The 18,160-nt window shown below is 41.8% G+C and overlaps 3 protein-coding genes across 6 annotated transcripts; 1 reads left to right on the top strand and 2 right to left on the bottom strand.

The window, feature by feature from the left end:
* Window positions 1-795: 795 nt before the first annotated feature.
* TCTN2 (tectonic family member 2) lies at window positions 796-8,928 on the bottom strand. Its single transcript, XM_041488661.1, has 18 exons — window positions 8,800-8,928; window positions 7,972-8,085; window positions 7,614-7,687; window positions 7,285-7,480; window positions 6,981-7,081; window positions 6,532-6,728; window positions 6,171-6,291; window positions 5,527-5,662; window positions 4,855-4,920; window positions 4,350-4,478; window positions 4,013-4,090; window positions 3,618-3,698; window positions 3,193-3,304; window positions 2,714-2,817; window positions 2,190-2,340; window positions 1,423-1,548; window positions 1,246-1,334; window positions 796-1,053 (listed from the first exon to the last, which is right to left on the bottom strand). Exons 1-18 carry the CDS (start codon window positions 8,879-8,881, stop codon window positions 947-949), a joined length of 2,064 nt encoding a protein of 687 aa, XP_041344595.1. The 5' UTR covers window positions 8,882-8,928; the 3' UTR covers window positions 796-946.
* A 610-nt stretch (window positions 8,929-9,538) lies between these two features.
* Window positions 9,539-14,405, bottom strand: GTF2H3 (general transcription factor IIH subunit 3). Of its 4 annotated transcripts, none has more exons than XM_041488656.1 (13): window positions 14,332-14,405; window positions 14,080-14,159; window positions 13,677-13,786; window positions 12,979-13,142; window positions 12,659-12,721; window positions 12,394-12,432; window positions 11,929-11,957; window positions 11,770-11,844; window positions 11,529-11,582; window positions 11,240-11,308; window positions 10,982-11,117; window positions 10,863-10,899; window positions 9,539-10,775 (listed from the first exon to the last, which is right to left on the bottom strand). In XM_041488656.1, exons 1-13 carry the CDS (start codon window positions 14,339-14,341, stop codon window positions 10,706-10,708), a joined length of 936 nt encoding a protein of 311 aa, XP_041344590.1. In that variant the 5' UTR covers window positions 14,342-14,405; the 3' UTR covers window positions 9,539-10,705. The 4 variants fall into 4 exon arrangements, with proteins under 4 accessions (XP_041344590.1, XP_041344592.1, XP_041344591.1 ...); XM_041488658.1 differs by having other exon boundaries at window positions 12,394-12,423; XM_041488657.1 differs by having other exon boundaries at window positions 13,677-13,783.
* A 27-nt stretch (window positions 14,406-14,432) lies between these two features.
* Window positions 14,433-17,985, top strand: EIF2B1 (eukaryotic translation initiation factor 2B subunit alpha). Its single transcript, XM_041488655.1, has 9 exons — window positions 14,433-14,486; window positions 14,602-14,703; window positions 14,798-14,934; window positions 15,011-15,127; window positions 15,299-15,411; window positions 16,039-16,107; window positions 16,779-16,854; window positions 17,050-17,175; window positions 17,600-17,985. The coding sequence occupies exons 1-9, from the start codon at window positions 14,474-14,476 to the stop codon at window positions 17,753-17,755; spliced, it is 909 nt and encodes a 302-aa protein (XP_041344589.1). The 5' UTR covers window positions 14,433-14,473; the 3' UTR covers window positions 17,756-17,985.
* Window positions 17,986-18,160: the final 175 nt, after the last annotated feature.

Here is an 18,160-nt window from a genome sequence, read left to right as displayed (position 1 = left end):
GAGCCCAAGTCCTGGCCCTGCACAGCAGCATTCCCCCAGAGCCACACCGTGTGGGCTTGGAATGGATCTTAATGAATATCACCCAGTCCCAGCCCTTCCTGCCGTGGGCAGGGGCACCCCGCAGCAGAGCGGGTTGCTCCACTTTGAACACTGCCAGGATTGGGGCATCCACAACCTCACTGGTCCAGTGTCTCACCACCCCCACAGTAAAAATGTCTTCCTAATATCTAACCTCAAGTACCCTTTTTTCAATTTGTACCCATTACTCCTTGTTCTGTTCTACAGTTCTTGATGAAGAGTCTCTTTCTGGAGCCGTGTAGGCCCCTTCAGATACTGCAAGGTTGCTATGAGGTCTCCACACAACCTTTTCTTCAGGCTGAACATGTAGCCTGTCTTTATAGAACTGCTCCAGTCCTCAACTTCGTGGCCCATCCAAACCACAAGTAAATCCCAAATGTTATATCGCATCAGCTAAGGACAAAGAGTAGATGTTTTCTGTGCCCTGACACAGACACAACAAGTTGCCAATGCAAAGAATTAACTGGAAAAGAGAATTTCAGATCAAAACATGAAAATAGCTGAAGGGCTACGACTTCTCAGAAGCGTGAGAAGTCGGCCCACTGCTCCAAAAATAGGAGGGCACAAGGGGTTTATTGTCAAGAGATTTAGGAGAAGAGAACTGGCTTGAGAGGACAATGGTCCATCCATGAGGACAATCCCAAACCTGCTGCAGCTTCTGGGCTGGACTCGCCACCTTCTGGAAGTCAGCTCTGCACTTTGCTACTCCAAACAGAGTCTAGAGCTTAAAAATAATGTATTTATTTTTGTTTTAAGTAACAGCCATTTTCTATATGCTGTAGAATTTTCTGTATGCTGATTTTCTGTATCTTTAAATGTTTACATAAATTGTCTACAAAATCCAAGAGTGTTTCTCCATAATTTTTACCTATCTGTTCCATAATTTAGAAAACCAAGGGTTGCTCATAATTGTTGCAAGCAAAACAAGAAATGCCAGAAACAGGCCTTTAGCAAGACACTGGGAATATGGTTCTCCTGAAAAAAAAACCAAAAAACCAAAAAAAAGTAAGCATGTGAGAGCTGAATTTTAGTTTATACAACAACCCAAAAATACAGATAAAAGTGTATGCAAAAGCATTCTTTCAGACAACTCCCCACATCTAATTATGTGTCAAAGAAATACAGCCTTTCATGTTTTGTGGCATCCCACATTGTTTATCACTTTACCTGTGTAAAAGCGTGTCAGTGGATAAAGGAGTTGTGGCCAGCACACCTCGTTCTGATTGCAGTCAAACTCTGCATAAATCTTCTGATACCTGGAAAAAAGGAACCTTTTGGTCAATGCAATTCATGTTACATCTGCTGAACATAATGGGAGGTTATCAATGTTTTTACCAAAACTACCTGGTCACTGGAAGGGGTGGCTGAGCTGGGACTTCAATGAACTGAACAGAAGCTGTGATGGGAAGAAAGCTGAGGGTGTTTCTGCAGCCAAGCCCACACTGGAACTGCCATAAAACTGTTGAGTAACTGTAACAAAAAGCATAACTATTGCTTGAGGGCTGGAAATGGAAGTTTAGACCCTAAACACAAGCAGGAAAGGACAAAACACACAGTATTTATGAGGAGGTTGACAATCCCTGGATTTTCCACATTGTACAAGGGGAGAACTTGCACAGTCTGGAAATGAGGGAAACAGAACAGAATCCCACTTATTTGATAGGGATTGACTTGGTGGAGGGGGGAAAGGGTTTGCAGAGTGAAAATTCCCTGTTTCAGGAAAGAATAAAACATTTACTTCAGCGCCCAAGAGCTCTGCAATGGGGCAAGCCAGAACACAGGACAATCTTGTTTCTTCCACCACATGATTCCTGATGGGATGCCCTGTGTATGCTTGCTGTTAGCAGCATCATGTCTTTTATTTAATATTTCAGTGAAGTATAAGGGTTATCTGCTTTTAATCATTAATTTTTTCTTTAATTTTAATTTCAGAGGGCGAAAGGTTAACCTAGTTGTGATCAAAGGAATTTGAGTTGCAAAGTGAAAGACATGTAAAAAACCAACAAAACCCACCCTTTTTGTCTGTAAAATTAATTTGGGATGTGTTAGGTAAGCAAGGCTCAAAATGAAGCATTTATTTGTCAGATAGCCAGAGACACAACTCACTTTACCTGATCTGCACAGCAAGAATTTCCTGCTGGGGGATCCCTTGCACTGCTCCCACTTTAGCAAAGATTATGCGAATATTCAGGTTTGCAGGAATATCTGGACAAATGCCTTTTAAGCCCCCAGTGCTCACATTAGAACTAAATGGATCAATACCTATGAAGGAGAACAGAGGGATTTAAATGTAAATCTTATGGAAAACATTCTATATTCCATAAATAGATTATTCTCATAGCTCAGTGAAATGCTGGTAACTGTCACACACAAACACATTAAAAATATTTCTCTCTATAAAAACACCTAAAGCAGTAATTTATCAGTGGATAAATACCAAGTCATATGTGTACAGGCTGGCAGTAAAATATGCAGTATCCACAGATGTACTGAATTATATGCCTGTGTGTACACATATATGGATGGATGCAGACACACAGCTTTAGGTACTTGAAATTACAATTTGGATTTATTTTGACATGCTTTATTTACTGTATGGGCATATTTAGACTACAAAGAACAACACGAGACTCACGTATAATTTCCACCCAGTCATTTAGATCAGTGTAACTGGAATTGTCCCTCTTTCCAATGTGAGTGGCTTGTATTAATGCATTCAATTTCTCAGTCACATTTCCTCTGCAAAGTAAGAATGTAACATCAAACAGAATGTAAATCTGTACTGCCTTACCACTCTGGGTTGCAATATTACTGTACCCTAAGGTCAGTTTCATCTGAAAGATGTTATCACACAGCAAAAGTAAACTTGAACTCTTAAAGGGAAGAAATGGAAAAGTATAGCAGCCAACACAATCCTCATTTGAGTAAAGAGTGAAACCTTTATGATTTCCCATCAAAAACAGAAGTGAGACTATTAACCACAGAGAGCTGAAACACACACATGAATATTTAAAAAGAATGTACCAGTGCTGATGGGAGGCACTTGTAGACAGTCACATCACAATCAACAAGAGGGATGAAGCAGGGATAAACAATTCAGCTTGTGTGGCTCACCTTAAAAGGCTGCAATCTTCATTAATATCAACTTCTAGAATGCACCCAGAGTAGGAGTCTACTCCAAACAGAACTGGTCTGTCAGTTGCTGATGCACATAAACCTCTGCCAGCTGTGAAATGAAAACATCTCACTTGATCTTTCCTATTATCCACCTCTGGATCTCTAGCATTCAATTTTGTGCAAAACATCAAACATTACAAAGCAAACTCAGCGTGCTAGAGCTCAAAAACAGATACAAGTCCATTCAATTTTCTAAAACAGCATAAAAGGTTTTCTTACTGACCTTTGAAAGCTTGGGAAAGAAAAGCAAAATCTGACAGAGATTTTTAACTAAAATATGTTTTAAAAAATCCAAAAACCAAATAAATCTCCAAAATTTTAGCATTAACTACAATTGAAGTTGCAACCTCACAAGCCAATACCTGGCTGCCAAATGTTTAGGCTTCCAAGAGGATCAGAAGCATTCAGATTTGCAGCTTTCACTGGTTTTCCAACTTGATACCCTAAACACAGAAGGGTAAATTATCAACACTGTAGAAGAATCTATAAACATTAGCATTGTATTAAATGTCATCAATCTTCAAGTAAATGACAAGACATTTCCATTACAGTGGGAATGGCCTCACTTTAAATAATCAATATCTATGCAACAAAAGCCTAAGAACTACTCACTGCTGTTGGCAGTGCAGTAAGGCAGGAAGGTGAAGGCTGGCAACATGAAGAAGTACAAAAGAAATATAAAATGTAATCACTGATAAGAATCTGTACAGCATGAATTTTTTTTTTACTTTTAATAGGCAAAATGAAGTATTAATACCTGGATTCTCAAACAGTTCCTCTCCATTAGTACTGTCTAAACTTAGAAATTCGACTGTGAATCTCTGTGTCAGGATTTCTGGTGAAAGAAAAAAATTATGACTTTTAAATAAGTAAAGTAGCAAAATGTATGTTCTAGGGCACAAACTTCTGTCTTTCATTAGTGACAGAAGATTTAAATCAATACAAATTAAGGGAAATCAGACCCATAATTTTCTTTCTAGAGTCCGAGGGAAATTATTTTTAAGAATAACTACTAAATAAGAGATTCTATCATAGAATTTCCATACAGAATATAAAGAAACAAATCAAAAATCATAAAAGAAATGTCATCATACCTCCATCACATAAGCTTCCAAGGAAGACAGTGACATTTACTTGCTCAATGTTCTTGTCTTTCCAAATGAATTTATAATATTCTGCAAAAGTTACATTTTGACACAGAACCTCAGCAGCAAGAAGGTTTTCTGGAAGAAGGAGAAAGAGAAAAGGTCATAATGAAAAGCATTCTAATTAGAAAGTTCTGCTACTGCAGCTGAGAAAGAACACATTAAAATCTTGACAAAATTCTGGAAATTACAACATTAATCTTTTTGAGAATTTATTTTATTGTTTCAGTGTGCAGTGGTGCAGTCCCCCATGTATGCAAGGGGAGGAACCTGATTTCCTGACCAGCTGTGATGGACTGGAGTAAATTAAATACAGTTTACTTTTTCAGTCTTGGATAACATACAAAATTCCTCCTAAGAATTGCAGAAGGTAAACATTTTAGACATCAAAATAATCTATTTCATATACAATCCAGGTTAAGTAAGGAATATTAATTAAATGGAAGAGACCTACCACTTTCAGTGATGAATGTGCTCCTGTCAGTGACGGCTCTATAGACAACATTTTGTTGGATGAAGTCTGAGAACGAAAAACAAACAAAGGCTTCTGTTTTCACATCCAAGGTGCAATCCTTGTTGTTATGAAAACTGAGTAGGAAATTATTTAGAAAATTTGGTAAAGACCCAGACTGTTTATGTATTTTGAAAGCAGAGCTAATTAACTGTGGGTCTTACAGAGGTAATATAGACTAACAAAATTACACAATTATGGAGCATAAAATAAAATATGTTCATGCTGGAAATCACATTATCTCAAACTCCAGAATGACTCTTCATAAGTAATGCAGAGAGTAACCACTTCTCAATAACTCTAAAACGCTGATGCTGCACCCTCCTGACAGAAACAGGGCTCTGCAACAGTCTGAAAATGAGTCACCAGGAACAGGTAAATGGGACACAAAGGCCCATCCTGTTATTCCTTACCTCCTAAATCTTGGGAAACAGTGGGACACTTGCTAGAAGGTCATGAGAACCAGGAACAGAACATCCCCAAATGCTGAACTACGGCCACCAGATAACACAGATGTTACATTTAGTGACTGTGCCAACAGCCCTCGGGTTTGTTCTGTTCCAGCAGCTCTGAGAAACAATGAAACACATTCCTGCTTGGATTTCTGCAGCATACCTGCAGTGCCACTGTTTATCCTCACATCATGGGGCAAGCCTTCCTTGTAAGACTCCAAACTGGTCAAGCACTTCACATCAAAGTTGTGGAGATAGGCCACAGGAGCATTCCCAACACACTGTCCAGCCAGGGATTGCTGCAGGGGGTTCACAGAAATTAGGATTTTCTATCTCTTTGCTTTCCATTTGAAGATTATTTGTTAGTAAAATGCCCCACATGTGCACTACAGCCACACAAAACACTTTGACAAGCAAGCTATCTGATGTTATAAAAACACCTCAGCCTCTGGCAAAAGAGAGGTTAACATTTTAAAAGCACAGCTTCAAAAGTAGTTTCAGTGTACACCATGACTTCATCTTCATTTGTGAAAGTAATTATAACCAACAAGTGTCTCCAAAATACATTACCTTTTGCAGGGATAGGCAAGAGGATCAGGAAGGATAATGTTTACTTTTAATAAGGACTTTGTGGTTTTGTTTTGGGGTTTTTTTGTTTGATCAGTTGAGGGTTTTTTGTGACAAATACACCCCACCACTTCCCAACATCAAGTTGCTGAAATTGGATGCAATGCCATAAGGAGAGTGATGCAGGGAGTTCCAAACAAACCAAGAGGAATCAAAAGCTCACAAGCACCAAGTGATTACCTGGGGAACAGTAAAATACTCATCTTCTGTTATAATTGGATCTCCTTCTCTGTAACCAGTGAAAGGTTTCCCAGGAGAAGTCAGTAGAGGGATCTTAAATGAAGGAACTTTGGGTGTAGAACTGCAAACAAGTTTAAAAATTAAACTCTTTACCTCACACAAAAAATTACAGGTTTGCTTTCATGTCCCCTGGTCTTATATACTACCAATGACATTTCTCCATTTGCATTTGAGGTTTACACCCTAAAACCCTAATTTCAAAGGAACTTTCATTATAAAGACATATAATATGTTTATATTTTTGGTTGCATAATGAGTGTGATGAGAGTGTGATGAGAAAATAAATTTTCTTAAGACTTACACAGAGCCATGATAAAAATAGCCAAGAAATGGTGTGTTGTCAAGAGAAGACTGTACACAAAGGAAGGGAAACCACTCAGGGGTATATTCCATTGACTGGGAAGAGCACAGCTGATCATAAGGTGGGTTTACATCCCCACCAAACACTCCAGTGAAACATGATCCATGGAATAACTGCTGCAAGTCTGGTGTACACTCCTGAAAGGGAAAAGAATGGTCACTCTTTAGCAAGGTAATAAAATAAAAGTGCAATACACTTATGGCAATATAAAGCCAAACTTACAGGTAAATCAAGCAACTTGGTAGAGAGAACATATTTACTTTCAGAAATACTGGAATATCCAAACACCCATCTAGTCTGAAGTATTCAGTACCTCTCTCTCCCCCCAAAGGCAAGAGAGTCTAGAATCTTTCAAAAGACTTAATCAAAGTTTAACAAAAAATAAGTACCAGGTCACAGCAACAACGAACATCACAAGCTCCAGCTGTTAAGTTACAAGGACAAGAGCCCAAGGGCTTAAATGCCTGGTTTGGGATGATAGTTGCATTTTCTGTAACAGAAGTAGGAGAGAAAATCAGATTAAGTGGACTGAAATCCAAATAAAAAGACCATGCACACTACAGTTTATTCTGTGTAAAAACATTTTTAAATTCCATTGATTGCTCACTATTTCTTATTGCTGCCCAAACCCCATTTTTTCCATACAGAGAGGGAAAGAACAGCCAAAATGCCATTTTTTTCTTTAGCACTTACCTGACACATTTCCTGCAAAGGAGGAGTTGGCAAATATTTCAGCTTGAATCAGGAGCTGTGCCAGTATCACTGAACCATGGCAGGCTAAAACCTGGAGTGTTTCCACCATGCACAGAGGTGAGGGGCAGCACTCGGTGGCATTGGGCAAACACAGCTCCAGAGTTCTGCTGAGGCTTACAGTCACCTTGGAAATGTTCTGGAAAAACACAAAATAAAGTTTGACAGCTCTGATGGCTTGTATTAAACTCCTCTTGTCTATACCACTCATCAGCTTCTGAGAGAGAAGCTGCAATGAAGTGGAATAACAGAAGAATCAGTATTTTACATACCACACCAGGAGTTACATCCAAACTCCAGTCTCCAGCTCTTTTACTTCCGCTGCAATTTGCAAGTTGCAATTTTCCTATAAGGAAAAAAAAAAATTAAAGGTAATTTAGAAAGGACTGGGAAATGAGAAGTACATTTAAACTCCTCTTGTGCCTTCAGGTGCACCCTCAGGCCCAGCTCACACAGAAACAACTGAGAACTAAGGAGTTAATCACAGGAATGTCTGAAATTCCTGTTTCTGTAACTATTAAGGCACTAAATGACATGTATTACCATTTCTATAGTAATTTTTGTGTCAAAAAATATTAACAATTCACACGTATTTATTTACATGGGGAAAGGGGCTTGAAGTCTTCTTACCTGTCTCTGCATCTCTAGGACTTAAAATTATAGAAAAATTAACTCCTGAAGAATTGCCAAGAAAAAATGAATTTACTCTGGGCCCCGACATATGAATAAACGAAGGCTGAAAGACTAAAAAAAAAAAAAGAGAAAGAAACAAGTTGACTGAAAGAGGCAACATCTGTAAGACATATAGATGGTGTGCTTGGGCTATATTCTTACATTCTAAGACTTTGTTGCAAACAGAAGAAAAATATCATGTAATGCCTAGTACAGGGTTGTACTTCCATTCTTGCCAAGTGCTGGCAGAGTGGGTGTAGCTTTCTATGCCTCAAGTTTACATGTGTGAAGAAGTAAACAGGCAGTAAAATAACATTGCAGCACTTACAGCCCAAGCAGATGCTGCACAGCTCAGGCAATACCATATTTAGCATTTGTTGCTGACTTCAGCTTACACTTTTTAATTTCTTGGGGCCATGAATTGTGCGAGGGATGTCCTGCGATCCAGGAGCTGCGGGCCGCTGCCTTCAGCATGCGGACGCAGTGGCAAGTTTAGGGTTCGGAGTTGGGAGTTTCACTGGGTTTTTCTTTTTAGACTTTGCCAAGCTTGAAAGGTCCCACATAAACTGCTCCACCCGCCCCCTCTGTGCCGAGCAGCGGCAGAAGCTCCACGGCGGGCACCTTCGGGTTTGGGAGGGGCGCCCCAGACCGTGCTCCTGAGGGGAGCCCTCAGGGCTGCGCCGCCTCCCCTCACACCCACCCGGGCCGACTGCCATCCCCACATCCCGCCTGTCCCTCGCCCCCCGGAGGCCGCCATTCACTGCGGCCGCTCACCCCCTGACCCACCGGTGTCCCGGGCCAGCTGCCCGGGGCAGGGAGCCGCACGCAGCAGCACCAGCAGCAGCGCCCCGAAGCCCACACCGCCCATAGCGCTAGGGCGGCCGCCCGGCCGCCATCTTGCAGCGCCAGCGCGGCGCCATGGCAACGCGGAGGGCGGGAACGCGGCCGCCTCACGGGAAGGGCGGGAACGCGGCCGCCTCACGGGACCGGGCAGCGATGGTGGCGGCGGGGCAGCTCCACACCCCCGGCCGGTCACAAATTAACAGAGCTAACAACGCTAACAAACAAGCTCTAAGTGTGTGAGGGAAAAAAAAAAATCAAAGTTCGGGGCTCTCAGCATGGTTCGGGAAGAGGGAGGTTGTATTGATTATGAACATGAAAGAAGGTAGAATTTATGGACCACTAGGACATCTGGCTGGACTTTCCAGTTAAGGAAGAAACAAATAAAACCAGCTCAGTAATTGCGCTGAAATCAGATCCAAGGAGGTAAAAGGTAATTCTGGTAGGAGACCAGTGACCCGAGAAACGCCCAAACCCAAAAGAAGACAGAAACTGAGCATGTGGACTAATGAGAATGAGAACTGAGAGAATCATTAATAGGCATTAGAATACTAATTAATAAGATAAGTATGTAACTTGTAGCAAATAAGCACTAATCCCTTTGTTTGCTAGTATGACTCAAACAACAAAACTCCAGGAAAATCACGTAGCTCACCCTTAAATATCAAAGCAATATCTGACCACATTTGAAAAAAAGACAGTCTTTATTACAAAAGTTTTATACAACGTAAATTATAAATACAGCCTTCACACAAATTGGCTTTTGTCAATGAACAAAAGCTCGCCTTGTTACACTGGCAAGCCCAGAAAAAACTGGCACTGCAGCTGTTACAGTGACAAAACCTGATGTGAATATCAAGACCTGACAAATTCCTGTATATACATTGGGAAGGAAAAAATAACTTGTTTTCTATGTGGAAAAAAATTCCTCTCTATTCCTTTCAGGAGAAAGGTTAAACTACCAAATTATATAGTTCTCTTTAGAAGGAAATACTGTTTGTTTCTTTAAATGAAAGCCACATTCAGAAGTACACAGCAGACCTTCCTGCCACAAAAGACACCAATCCAAAAGTCTTTGTTCTTGTCACGTGTCAGATGGAAACCCAAATACTAAAAATAAGAAGTGTGTCTGTTATCAGATTACAACTACATTTCCTGTTTTCCAGTTTCAAAATAAAACCTTGAAGACTAACCAGCTAGTCTGCATTTATTGATGCTATTTTAAACAAAGGGAGGCCTTTTCAGTCACAAATGAAAAGATATCAAATTGAGAAAGAAATACCACAAGGACAGTACAGTCACAGGAATATGAATACATGTGAGTGCACATGCAGGGCAATTAGCACCTTTTTTTTTTTTTTTCCCAAGTGGCTCACAAACCATCTTGAAAATGATGGCTCATATTGCTAGTAAGAAGCTGAAGTCCCTGAACAACACAGTGCTATGATTCTGATCCTACACACTAGAAATGGTCATTCTTAACTTTACACCAACATACAGAAAGAATCGAAGCTTTCTTGACTTTGAAAATAACTCAGAGGTGTGAAACTTTTCAGTGGACAGAAGACCCTCAAATTCACAGGCTGTGTCTCTTTCCCAGGATGTAACTTCTGGTTCCTCTTACAGTGAAGAATTAGTATTTGAAACAGCACAGATTACATGGTAATACAGTGATTTGTTACTTAACAGGCTGCATAGAAAACATACATTTTAAATATTTATCCCCTAAGAAACAAGTAATAGCACTGCATACAGTTCTCTTTCATATCCAATAAAAAGTGCCATCAGTTTCTCAAGTAGGTTCCATTTCATGGAATTCTGGAGGAGGTAACGATGTATTTACATAATGTTGCTACGCAGCTACCTTTAATTTCTTCTTCTTTGCTTTCATGACAGGTGGCAATGATATTTTGAAGGCAGTCCTGGAAAAAAACATGGAAAAGCAACTGTCAAGATACACTGAACATATTCCCACACCCACCCTTGAAATACAAAGAATAAACACTTACTCGCAGGTACTGCAGATAGGACTGAAGTTGCAGAATACTGAAAAATCAAAGAATTGGCTTTCACTAAAACAGGTCATGGGAATGTAAGAAATCAGACTGTTAAATATTTATAAACTTACTTGACAAGCACACGGAGCACACGTAGCCAATTTCAATGAGGTTGCGATGACAGAAGCAGGCAGCTCTGTAGTCAACATGAACAGGAGGTGGAAGGACGAGCTGTGATCTCTGCTCTTGATCAGGGAGAAAAACCCACTGCAGGGATAGAGAGAAGTACTTTGTGAATTGGGTTGGTATTCCTGTATTATCAGGTCAGTGAAGTGAGTATTTCATATCTGACACGCAAAAAACACTGAAGTGTTTTTTAAGTGACTTACCAACAAATACTGCAGAAGGGATGGCATGTGGGGCACTTTCAAATAAATGCCACCTGTGATATCACAGGCCTGCAAAGCAGAGACCACAATCAGATTGTTGCTTGATGACATTAACAGGGCATTTAAAATATCCATGTACTGCACAAGGCCTGCATGACAGAACTGTCAGATGCACTGAACATATTTCCACACCCACTCTTGATTAAAGAGCTGAAGAACGTGTTGAACTGCCTAACATCAAGTATTTATGAGTTAATATAAATGGCAAATAAGAACAGCAAGTCTGTACCTGTTGTAGAAGACCTGAATCAGAGTCCAAGACACATGCATCAATCAAAATACTCTGCAAGAGATGACATGCATAAAAAACAAATTTAGCCAAAACCCACACAGCCCTGTCAGTGTTACTGTCATGACTTGTTTCCATGACAAATGCACTATAAATTATGTAATCATAAGACAAATTAACATTTGTCTTATCTTTACACAGAAATAAAAGATAACATAAATGGAAAAAAGGCCAGCTTCACCTGTTTCTGTGCTGCGAAGATCACATTCATGAAATTCATGTATTGCAGTGCACTGTCTTCTGCAGCTTTTATGACCTAAATACAAACTCAAACTTGTTAGCCTACATATATCACTGGATTTCAGGACTAAAAGAAAACTGTGACAGCAGAAGTTCTTACCAGAATCCTTGATTTAATTTCTTGATTGGCTAAGTATTAAAAAGAAAGAGAAATGCATCAGCACCTTGTTTGTATCACCCCTTTAATTCTGTAGCATATGACACCTCAGAATACACTGGATGTTAGATCTAACAGGTCAGATAAAATATCTATATGAAACTATTTCAGTGACAATTATCTATGGACTAATTCCCCTCAACCTCCAGTTATTCCAAGAAGTTACAGTTTATTTCCACACAACAGAAAATCTCCCCAAGGATGTGGACTATTGATCAAGTCCTTTAACTTTTTTTAATGTAGGCAACGTCAAATGATCAAAATAAACCTCTACCTATCAGGTAGATATTTTGATTTTGAAAATGGGTGTGTGTCCAAATTTGTTCATTTATGTGTGCATGTGCATTTATACCTATTATTCAGGTTAAAATATTTACTCAGTGTTGAAAACAGGAAAAGAGGTGTTACCTTTTAGGTCTTTGCTCATCTTGTTGATGTCTACATTAGCTGACATTAAGGAATCTACATTCCATTCTTGGAAATAACTCCATGATCCACACCACACATTCACCACCTTGGCCAATACACATGTTGATAAGCACAAGCCACAGCTATCAGGCAAATGTTTCAGTTTTAAGTATTATAACAAAACAAGAATAGTAAAAGTTAGTATTATAAGAAACAGTCTTAAGAACACATAAAGGCTTTGAAGATTCTGTAATCAAAAGGATACAACAAAGTGCTTTAGCAAGTGATCCTGCTAACAGGGTTTCTGTTTGCTGGCCCTTCATGTCAGCTGCAGTACAAGAAAAAGAGCAAAAGTTACTTTTATATATAAAAACAGCTACTGAACCTAACAATAAAAAGTACTACACATTTTTATCTTTGGCAAATAATACTATGCAGAGGCCTGAAGTGTCAAACATAATAAATTCATCTACTTCAAGCACATTAAAATTCACATGATGAAAATAGAGGACATTTCTGCAACTCCTTGACAGTCCAAGTGTTTTCCAACTCTGCATATTAAGCCTAGAATTTTCTTCTCCTTACTCTTTGTCATGAGGTCTTTAATCTCTTCTGCAATTGCATCATTTATTGCTGTTAATAATTCATATTTTCCATCCTTGCTGCCGGAGCAATTGGATTCCATGGAAGGGCCTCCCTCTCCGAAGGGATCTGCAGCAGCCCAACGCTTCCCAGGGTACAGGAAACGGCTGAAACAGAGGGAAAACAAAGCACTCATGTAAGAAAAAATGCTATAAACTAATCAGCTGCAGATAACAATACTCTGAAGTTTAATTTAAAATCCTTTTAATACTTTAGGCATTAATGAGGCTGTGTAAGGTAGGTGACCTTAAACTGGAGTAAAACCCACATGGAGCTCCCTCCTTTTGAGACATCTCTTAAGGAGATCTGGCAAAGTTCTTTGGCTGCACTTGGGGGTAGATCCTGAGATTCACAAACATCTGGGGTAAAAATATCCCTTAAGTAGGGACCTTCTGCCATTTGTATTGTTCTAACATTCTCTCTCTGTATATTTTTAAGTCTATTTAAACCTCCCGTCTTCTAAGTCTTTTTGTTGCTTTGTAACTCATTAAGATTCTTTTGTATTTAGCTTCAGCTAATTTCTTTTTCTAAGACAATGATACAGTACACACTTTTAACTTGGTTTCTTGCCATCAAACAAGAAAATCAGGAGACAGATACAGGAAACTGGAAACCTTTACACTGTTCAGAAGCAGCTCTACCTTTCCTGAGTGTGACTTGCTATGACAGCGAGTTTGTTGGTGCGATTCATGAGCAGGTGAGAGTTTCCCAGCACCATCACTGCATCGATGCATTTCGACAGGGTGAACTGCTGGAAAAAAGAACAGAGCAGATGTAGCACAATAAGACTTACAGAGAAGCAATTCAGAAGTAATCTGTGAAATTACTGCATTTTAAAAACCTAAATTTGAAGATGGAGAAAGAGCTTTTGCTGTTAAAAAAGCTCTAATGAATACAGAATGCTGCATAGCTCTTTCAAAAGGTATTACAATACCCATTATACCTGCTTTAGCAGACAACACGAGGACAGTTCAGAAGTCAAAGAAAATGACACAATTTCCCCCAGCAATGCCCATCAGCAGTGCCAGCGCCCAAAGGCCGTACCTCAGCCTCTCCCAGGGCCCTCTTCCCCCACCAGATGGGGTTGGTGTCGAGGACGATGATCAGCAGGCTCAGCTCATCATCTGCAAAGGGAGCGCACAGCGGCCTCACTGCGGGCCCCGAGCAGAGCGGCAAAGCCGCGGGGCCCCGCTCTCGGCCTCTGCTTCCCCACGAGGAGCCCGAGCCCCGCCGCGGCACCCCCAAACCCCTCCGCAGCACCCCCAGAGCCCGCCGGGCGGCCCCGGCCGCGCTCACCCGCGCTCATCGCGCCGGCCGGCCGGGCAGCAGCGCTGCGGCGCCCGCGGATGACGCCCCGGGCCGGCGCTCCGCATCCGGGCACGCCCCGGCCGGCCCGGCCCACGGCCCGGCGCGGCGGGCGGAGCGGAGCGGCGCGGCGATGAGCACGGACGGTAACGGGGGTGGCGATGGGCACGGACGGTAACGGGGGCGCGGGGCAGCCCCGGGAGCCGCCGGGCCGGGCCGGGCCGGGCCGGGCAGGCCCTGACGCTCCGCGTTGCCTTTCAGACTTGATCGAGACGTTCAGGGCGCAACTGAGGGACGACCCCGATGTCGCCTCGGCCGTGGCCGCCATCCGAGCGCTGCTGGGATTCCTCAAGCAGGACCGAGGTGGGTCCGGGTGCCCCCGGCGGGGCGCGCACCCCGCCGAGCCCCGGCTGTCCCCAGGGCGAGGCCCTGACCACGCGTCTCTGCCTGTGCCCAGGGGAGACCATCCAGGGCCTGCGGAACAGCCTGCGGGACGCCATCGACACCCTGTCGCGGGTGGACTCCTCGGTGGCCGTGTCCTCCGGCGGGGAGCTCTTCCTGCGCTTCATCAGCCTCACCTCGCTGGAGTACTCGGTAAGGGCTGCCCGCTGCGCCCCGCTGCTGCTGCGGGAGCCTGCGGCCGCTCAGCGCGCATCCCGCTCTTTGCCAGGACTACTCCAAGTGCAAAGAAATCATGATCGAGCGCGGGGAGATCTTCCTGACCAAAGTCTCTCTGTCGAGGAATAAAATCGCCAAGCTGTGTCACCCTTTCATCAGAGACGGTGCTGTGAGTATGGCGGGGCAGGGTCACTGCTGTTCGGTTTTGCTGTTGCCGGCAGGAAGGGAGAGGAGTCTGATGGGGCTTCTGCACAACACAGTTCTGCACAGAGCCATGCCAAAAGTCAAAGTTTCCCGAGGCTCAGCAAATGTAATGTGAGAATTTTTTTTGTCCTGGCAGCGAATACTGACACACGCCTACTCCAGGGTGGTCCTCAGGGTGTTGGAAGCAGCTGTGGAGTCCAAGAAGCGATTCAGTGTTTATGTTACTGAATCACAGCCAGATGAAGCAGGGCGAGTATTCATTAATTTGGGGGTTATCTTGGTTAACAGGGTAAGTTACAGCTACCATCCAACTTGTCCTGCCCTAAGAAAAGCTGCTAGGCTTGGTCAGAGCATTTTAAATAGCAAGTGTCACTCATATCTCATTATTCTGGACAAGTTAAAAAAATCTAAAAAATATTGGTAATTAACTTTCCATACTCAATATCCTAATTAGTGTTATCTAGGTTTTCCTCAAAGGTTCACAAACCCTTGGTCAGTGCCAGGCAACCTGCTTTTCCACTGGGAGATGGGAGGCAACTGCTTTATAACTGTCTCTTTGAGAAGTAGGCTAAAATAATCAGTATTATGCTAATCATAGCAAAGTAAAATATACAGCTAACAATGTCATTTAAAGATGCCAAATAAATCCTTCAGAGCAAATATTGTTGTGTAAGTGAAGGAGTTAACCCTGCACACTGGGTAGTACATGTCACTAACAACATGTAACAATTCCTTCCATTTCTGTACAATAACTCATTTTCTCTTCTACCAGCAGGGGAATGGGGGCAGTCACAGGCTTCAGACTTTCAGACAATATTTTCCTGTTATTGTCTTTAAAAAAATTAATTGTTAAGGCCCAAATGTTTTCTTTAATAGGCAAAAAATGGCAAAAGCTCTGAGGAAGCTGAACATTCCCGTGACTGTGATTCTGGATGCTGCAGTTGGGTGAGCCTGATCATAAATTTTGATATTTTCCATCACAATTTCATTTTGACAGTAAGACAAAATAAACTTAGATGTAAGCAGCTTGTTCAAACCCCAGAGAATATTACTTAGTTTGTCCAAGTCATCCAACAGGCCAAACGAGTTACAGCTTTAGGTGCACAATTAGAATGTGTCAGCTACAACACTAGCATTTGATTTTGCATGTTGGAATGAAAGAAAGAACCAGACCTAAGAACTTGAACAGATCTGTAAAAAAGAACTGAGGTGCTAAACAAAGAAGCCACTTTTTTTCCTAATTTGCATAAGTGTTATCATTTTGTGGTTTCTTAAGGTGTTTGCTAAATTAGCACTGCTTATTACAAGCCCAATATATGAGAAAAGAAACAACTACAATAAATCTGAACATTCCTAGTTAGAGTACAGCTTCTTCCAGCTTTTATACAGTTGCCAGGGACAGTTATGGCTGGGGAAGAAAAGGCTACTTAATATTCCTACAGGGAAGCAGATGAAATCTCACTGCAAGGATGTGTAGCAGCATGTGGACTTACACGAGGTAGATGGAACTAGTGCAGAAAATGGAAAGTTTGTTTGAATTACTCATTTCTGTTCTGTTCAGCAAGTAATTGTCCTATTACCCAGTAATGCTTGGATTTTTTCTCCCCTTTTAACAGCTACATTATGGAGAAAGTGGACCTGGTGTTAGTTGGTGCTGAAGGTGTAGTTGAAAGTGGAGGCATTATCAACAAGGTAATTGTGAGTTTCTTACATCATTCTGTACACTCTGGACTTTTAAAGTGTGGTTTCTCTGAAGCATTTAAAGCTTTTTGAAAAGTCTCTTCTATTTGGATTTTATCCAGGAAATGTCTGTTAATTGTTGGAAGCTGGAAAATATTTTCAGGCAAGCTCTGAGTCTGCAATGTTGTTTTCCATCTGTCTCCACAGATTGGCACCAATCAAATTGCTGTGTGTGCCAAAGCCCAGAATAAGCCATTTTATGTGGTAGCAGAAAGTTTCAAGTTTGTCAGACTCTTCCCTCTCAATCAGCAGGATGTCCCTGACAGGTTTAAGGTGAGAGAAACTCAACTTTCGTCTTACCCAGCTAAGGTGCACACTGGTGTGTCTGTGAAAAATTGTCTTCTAAGCATCTCTGATTTATGTGGATCTCTCTGCCGTGGTATATTTTGGGACTGCTCCATGGTAGAGGCACCAAACAGCCACAATTTGTCCTGATACTGGTACTCTGTTCCTAAAGCAGTTCCTTTAGGGCACACGAGGAGCTGAGGGTCAGAGAGTTAAACCAACAAACTCCAGAACTATAATTTGTACTTTTTACACAAGATAAAAGAGCTGAGACCAAGGTGGCACCAGGGTGTGCACTTGACTTCCTTCAGTTTTACCACAAACATCTGCTTGAGGCTGTAGCACTGCTCTTGCCCAAAAGAGGATTTCACTTGCAGTTGTGCAGTAACTGATGGTCTCTGTTTCCTTCCAGTACAAAGCAGACACTCTGAAAACGGGTCAGAACCTAACAGAGGAGCACCCCTGGATTGACTACACCTCCCCATCACTGATCACTCTGCTGTTCACAGACCTCGGTGTGCTGACTCCTTCAGCTGTCAGTGATGAACTCATCAAACTCTACCTGTAACTCAGAGACTCCTGCACAGGATGTGTCATCTTCAGTGACTGCCAGGGTTCTAAGAACTTGGAGGATGATACATGAGCATGGCAAGGAAATGCCATTAGAAGGATTAACATAATTATGGACCACTGCTGAAAAAATTCCCAACGTTATTACAGCTCCTAAAGGCCACAATAAATTATTTTAAAGAGGGATGGAATATTTTGATACTGTAAAATAAAATCCCTTATGGTGTATCCAGACTCACTCTGAGGTGTTCTGTTACTGATCTGTGGTATGTACTTGAAAAAAACAAAATTAAAACATGCACAAGGCTGCTGATGGAAACCTGCAGCTCCTGTCACACCAGAATGGTGCTTTTACCTTTGTTCTCAACAACTGCAGGCTCTGTCTTTAGGGATGCCAGGTCTC

The sequence above is a fragment of the Pyrgilauda ruficollis genome, unplaced genomic scaffold (genome assembly GCF_017590135.1).
Source record: "Pyrgilauda ruficollis isolate IOZ18807 unplaced genomic scaffold, ASM1759013v1 scaffold9, whole genome shotgun sequence".
NCBI lineage: Eukaryota > Metazoa > Chordata > Aves > Passeriformes > Passeridae > Pyrgilauda > Pyrgilauda ruficollis.
The sequence above is the reverse complement of the archived record's forward strand: the minus strand, read 5'-3'. Positions and strand labels throughout refer to the sequence as shown.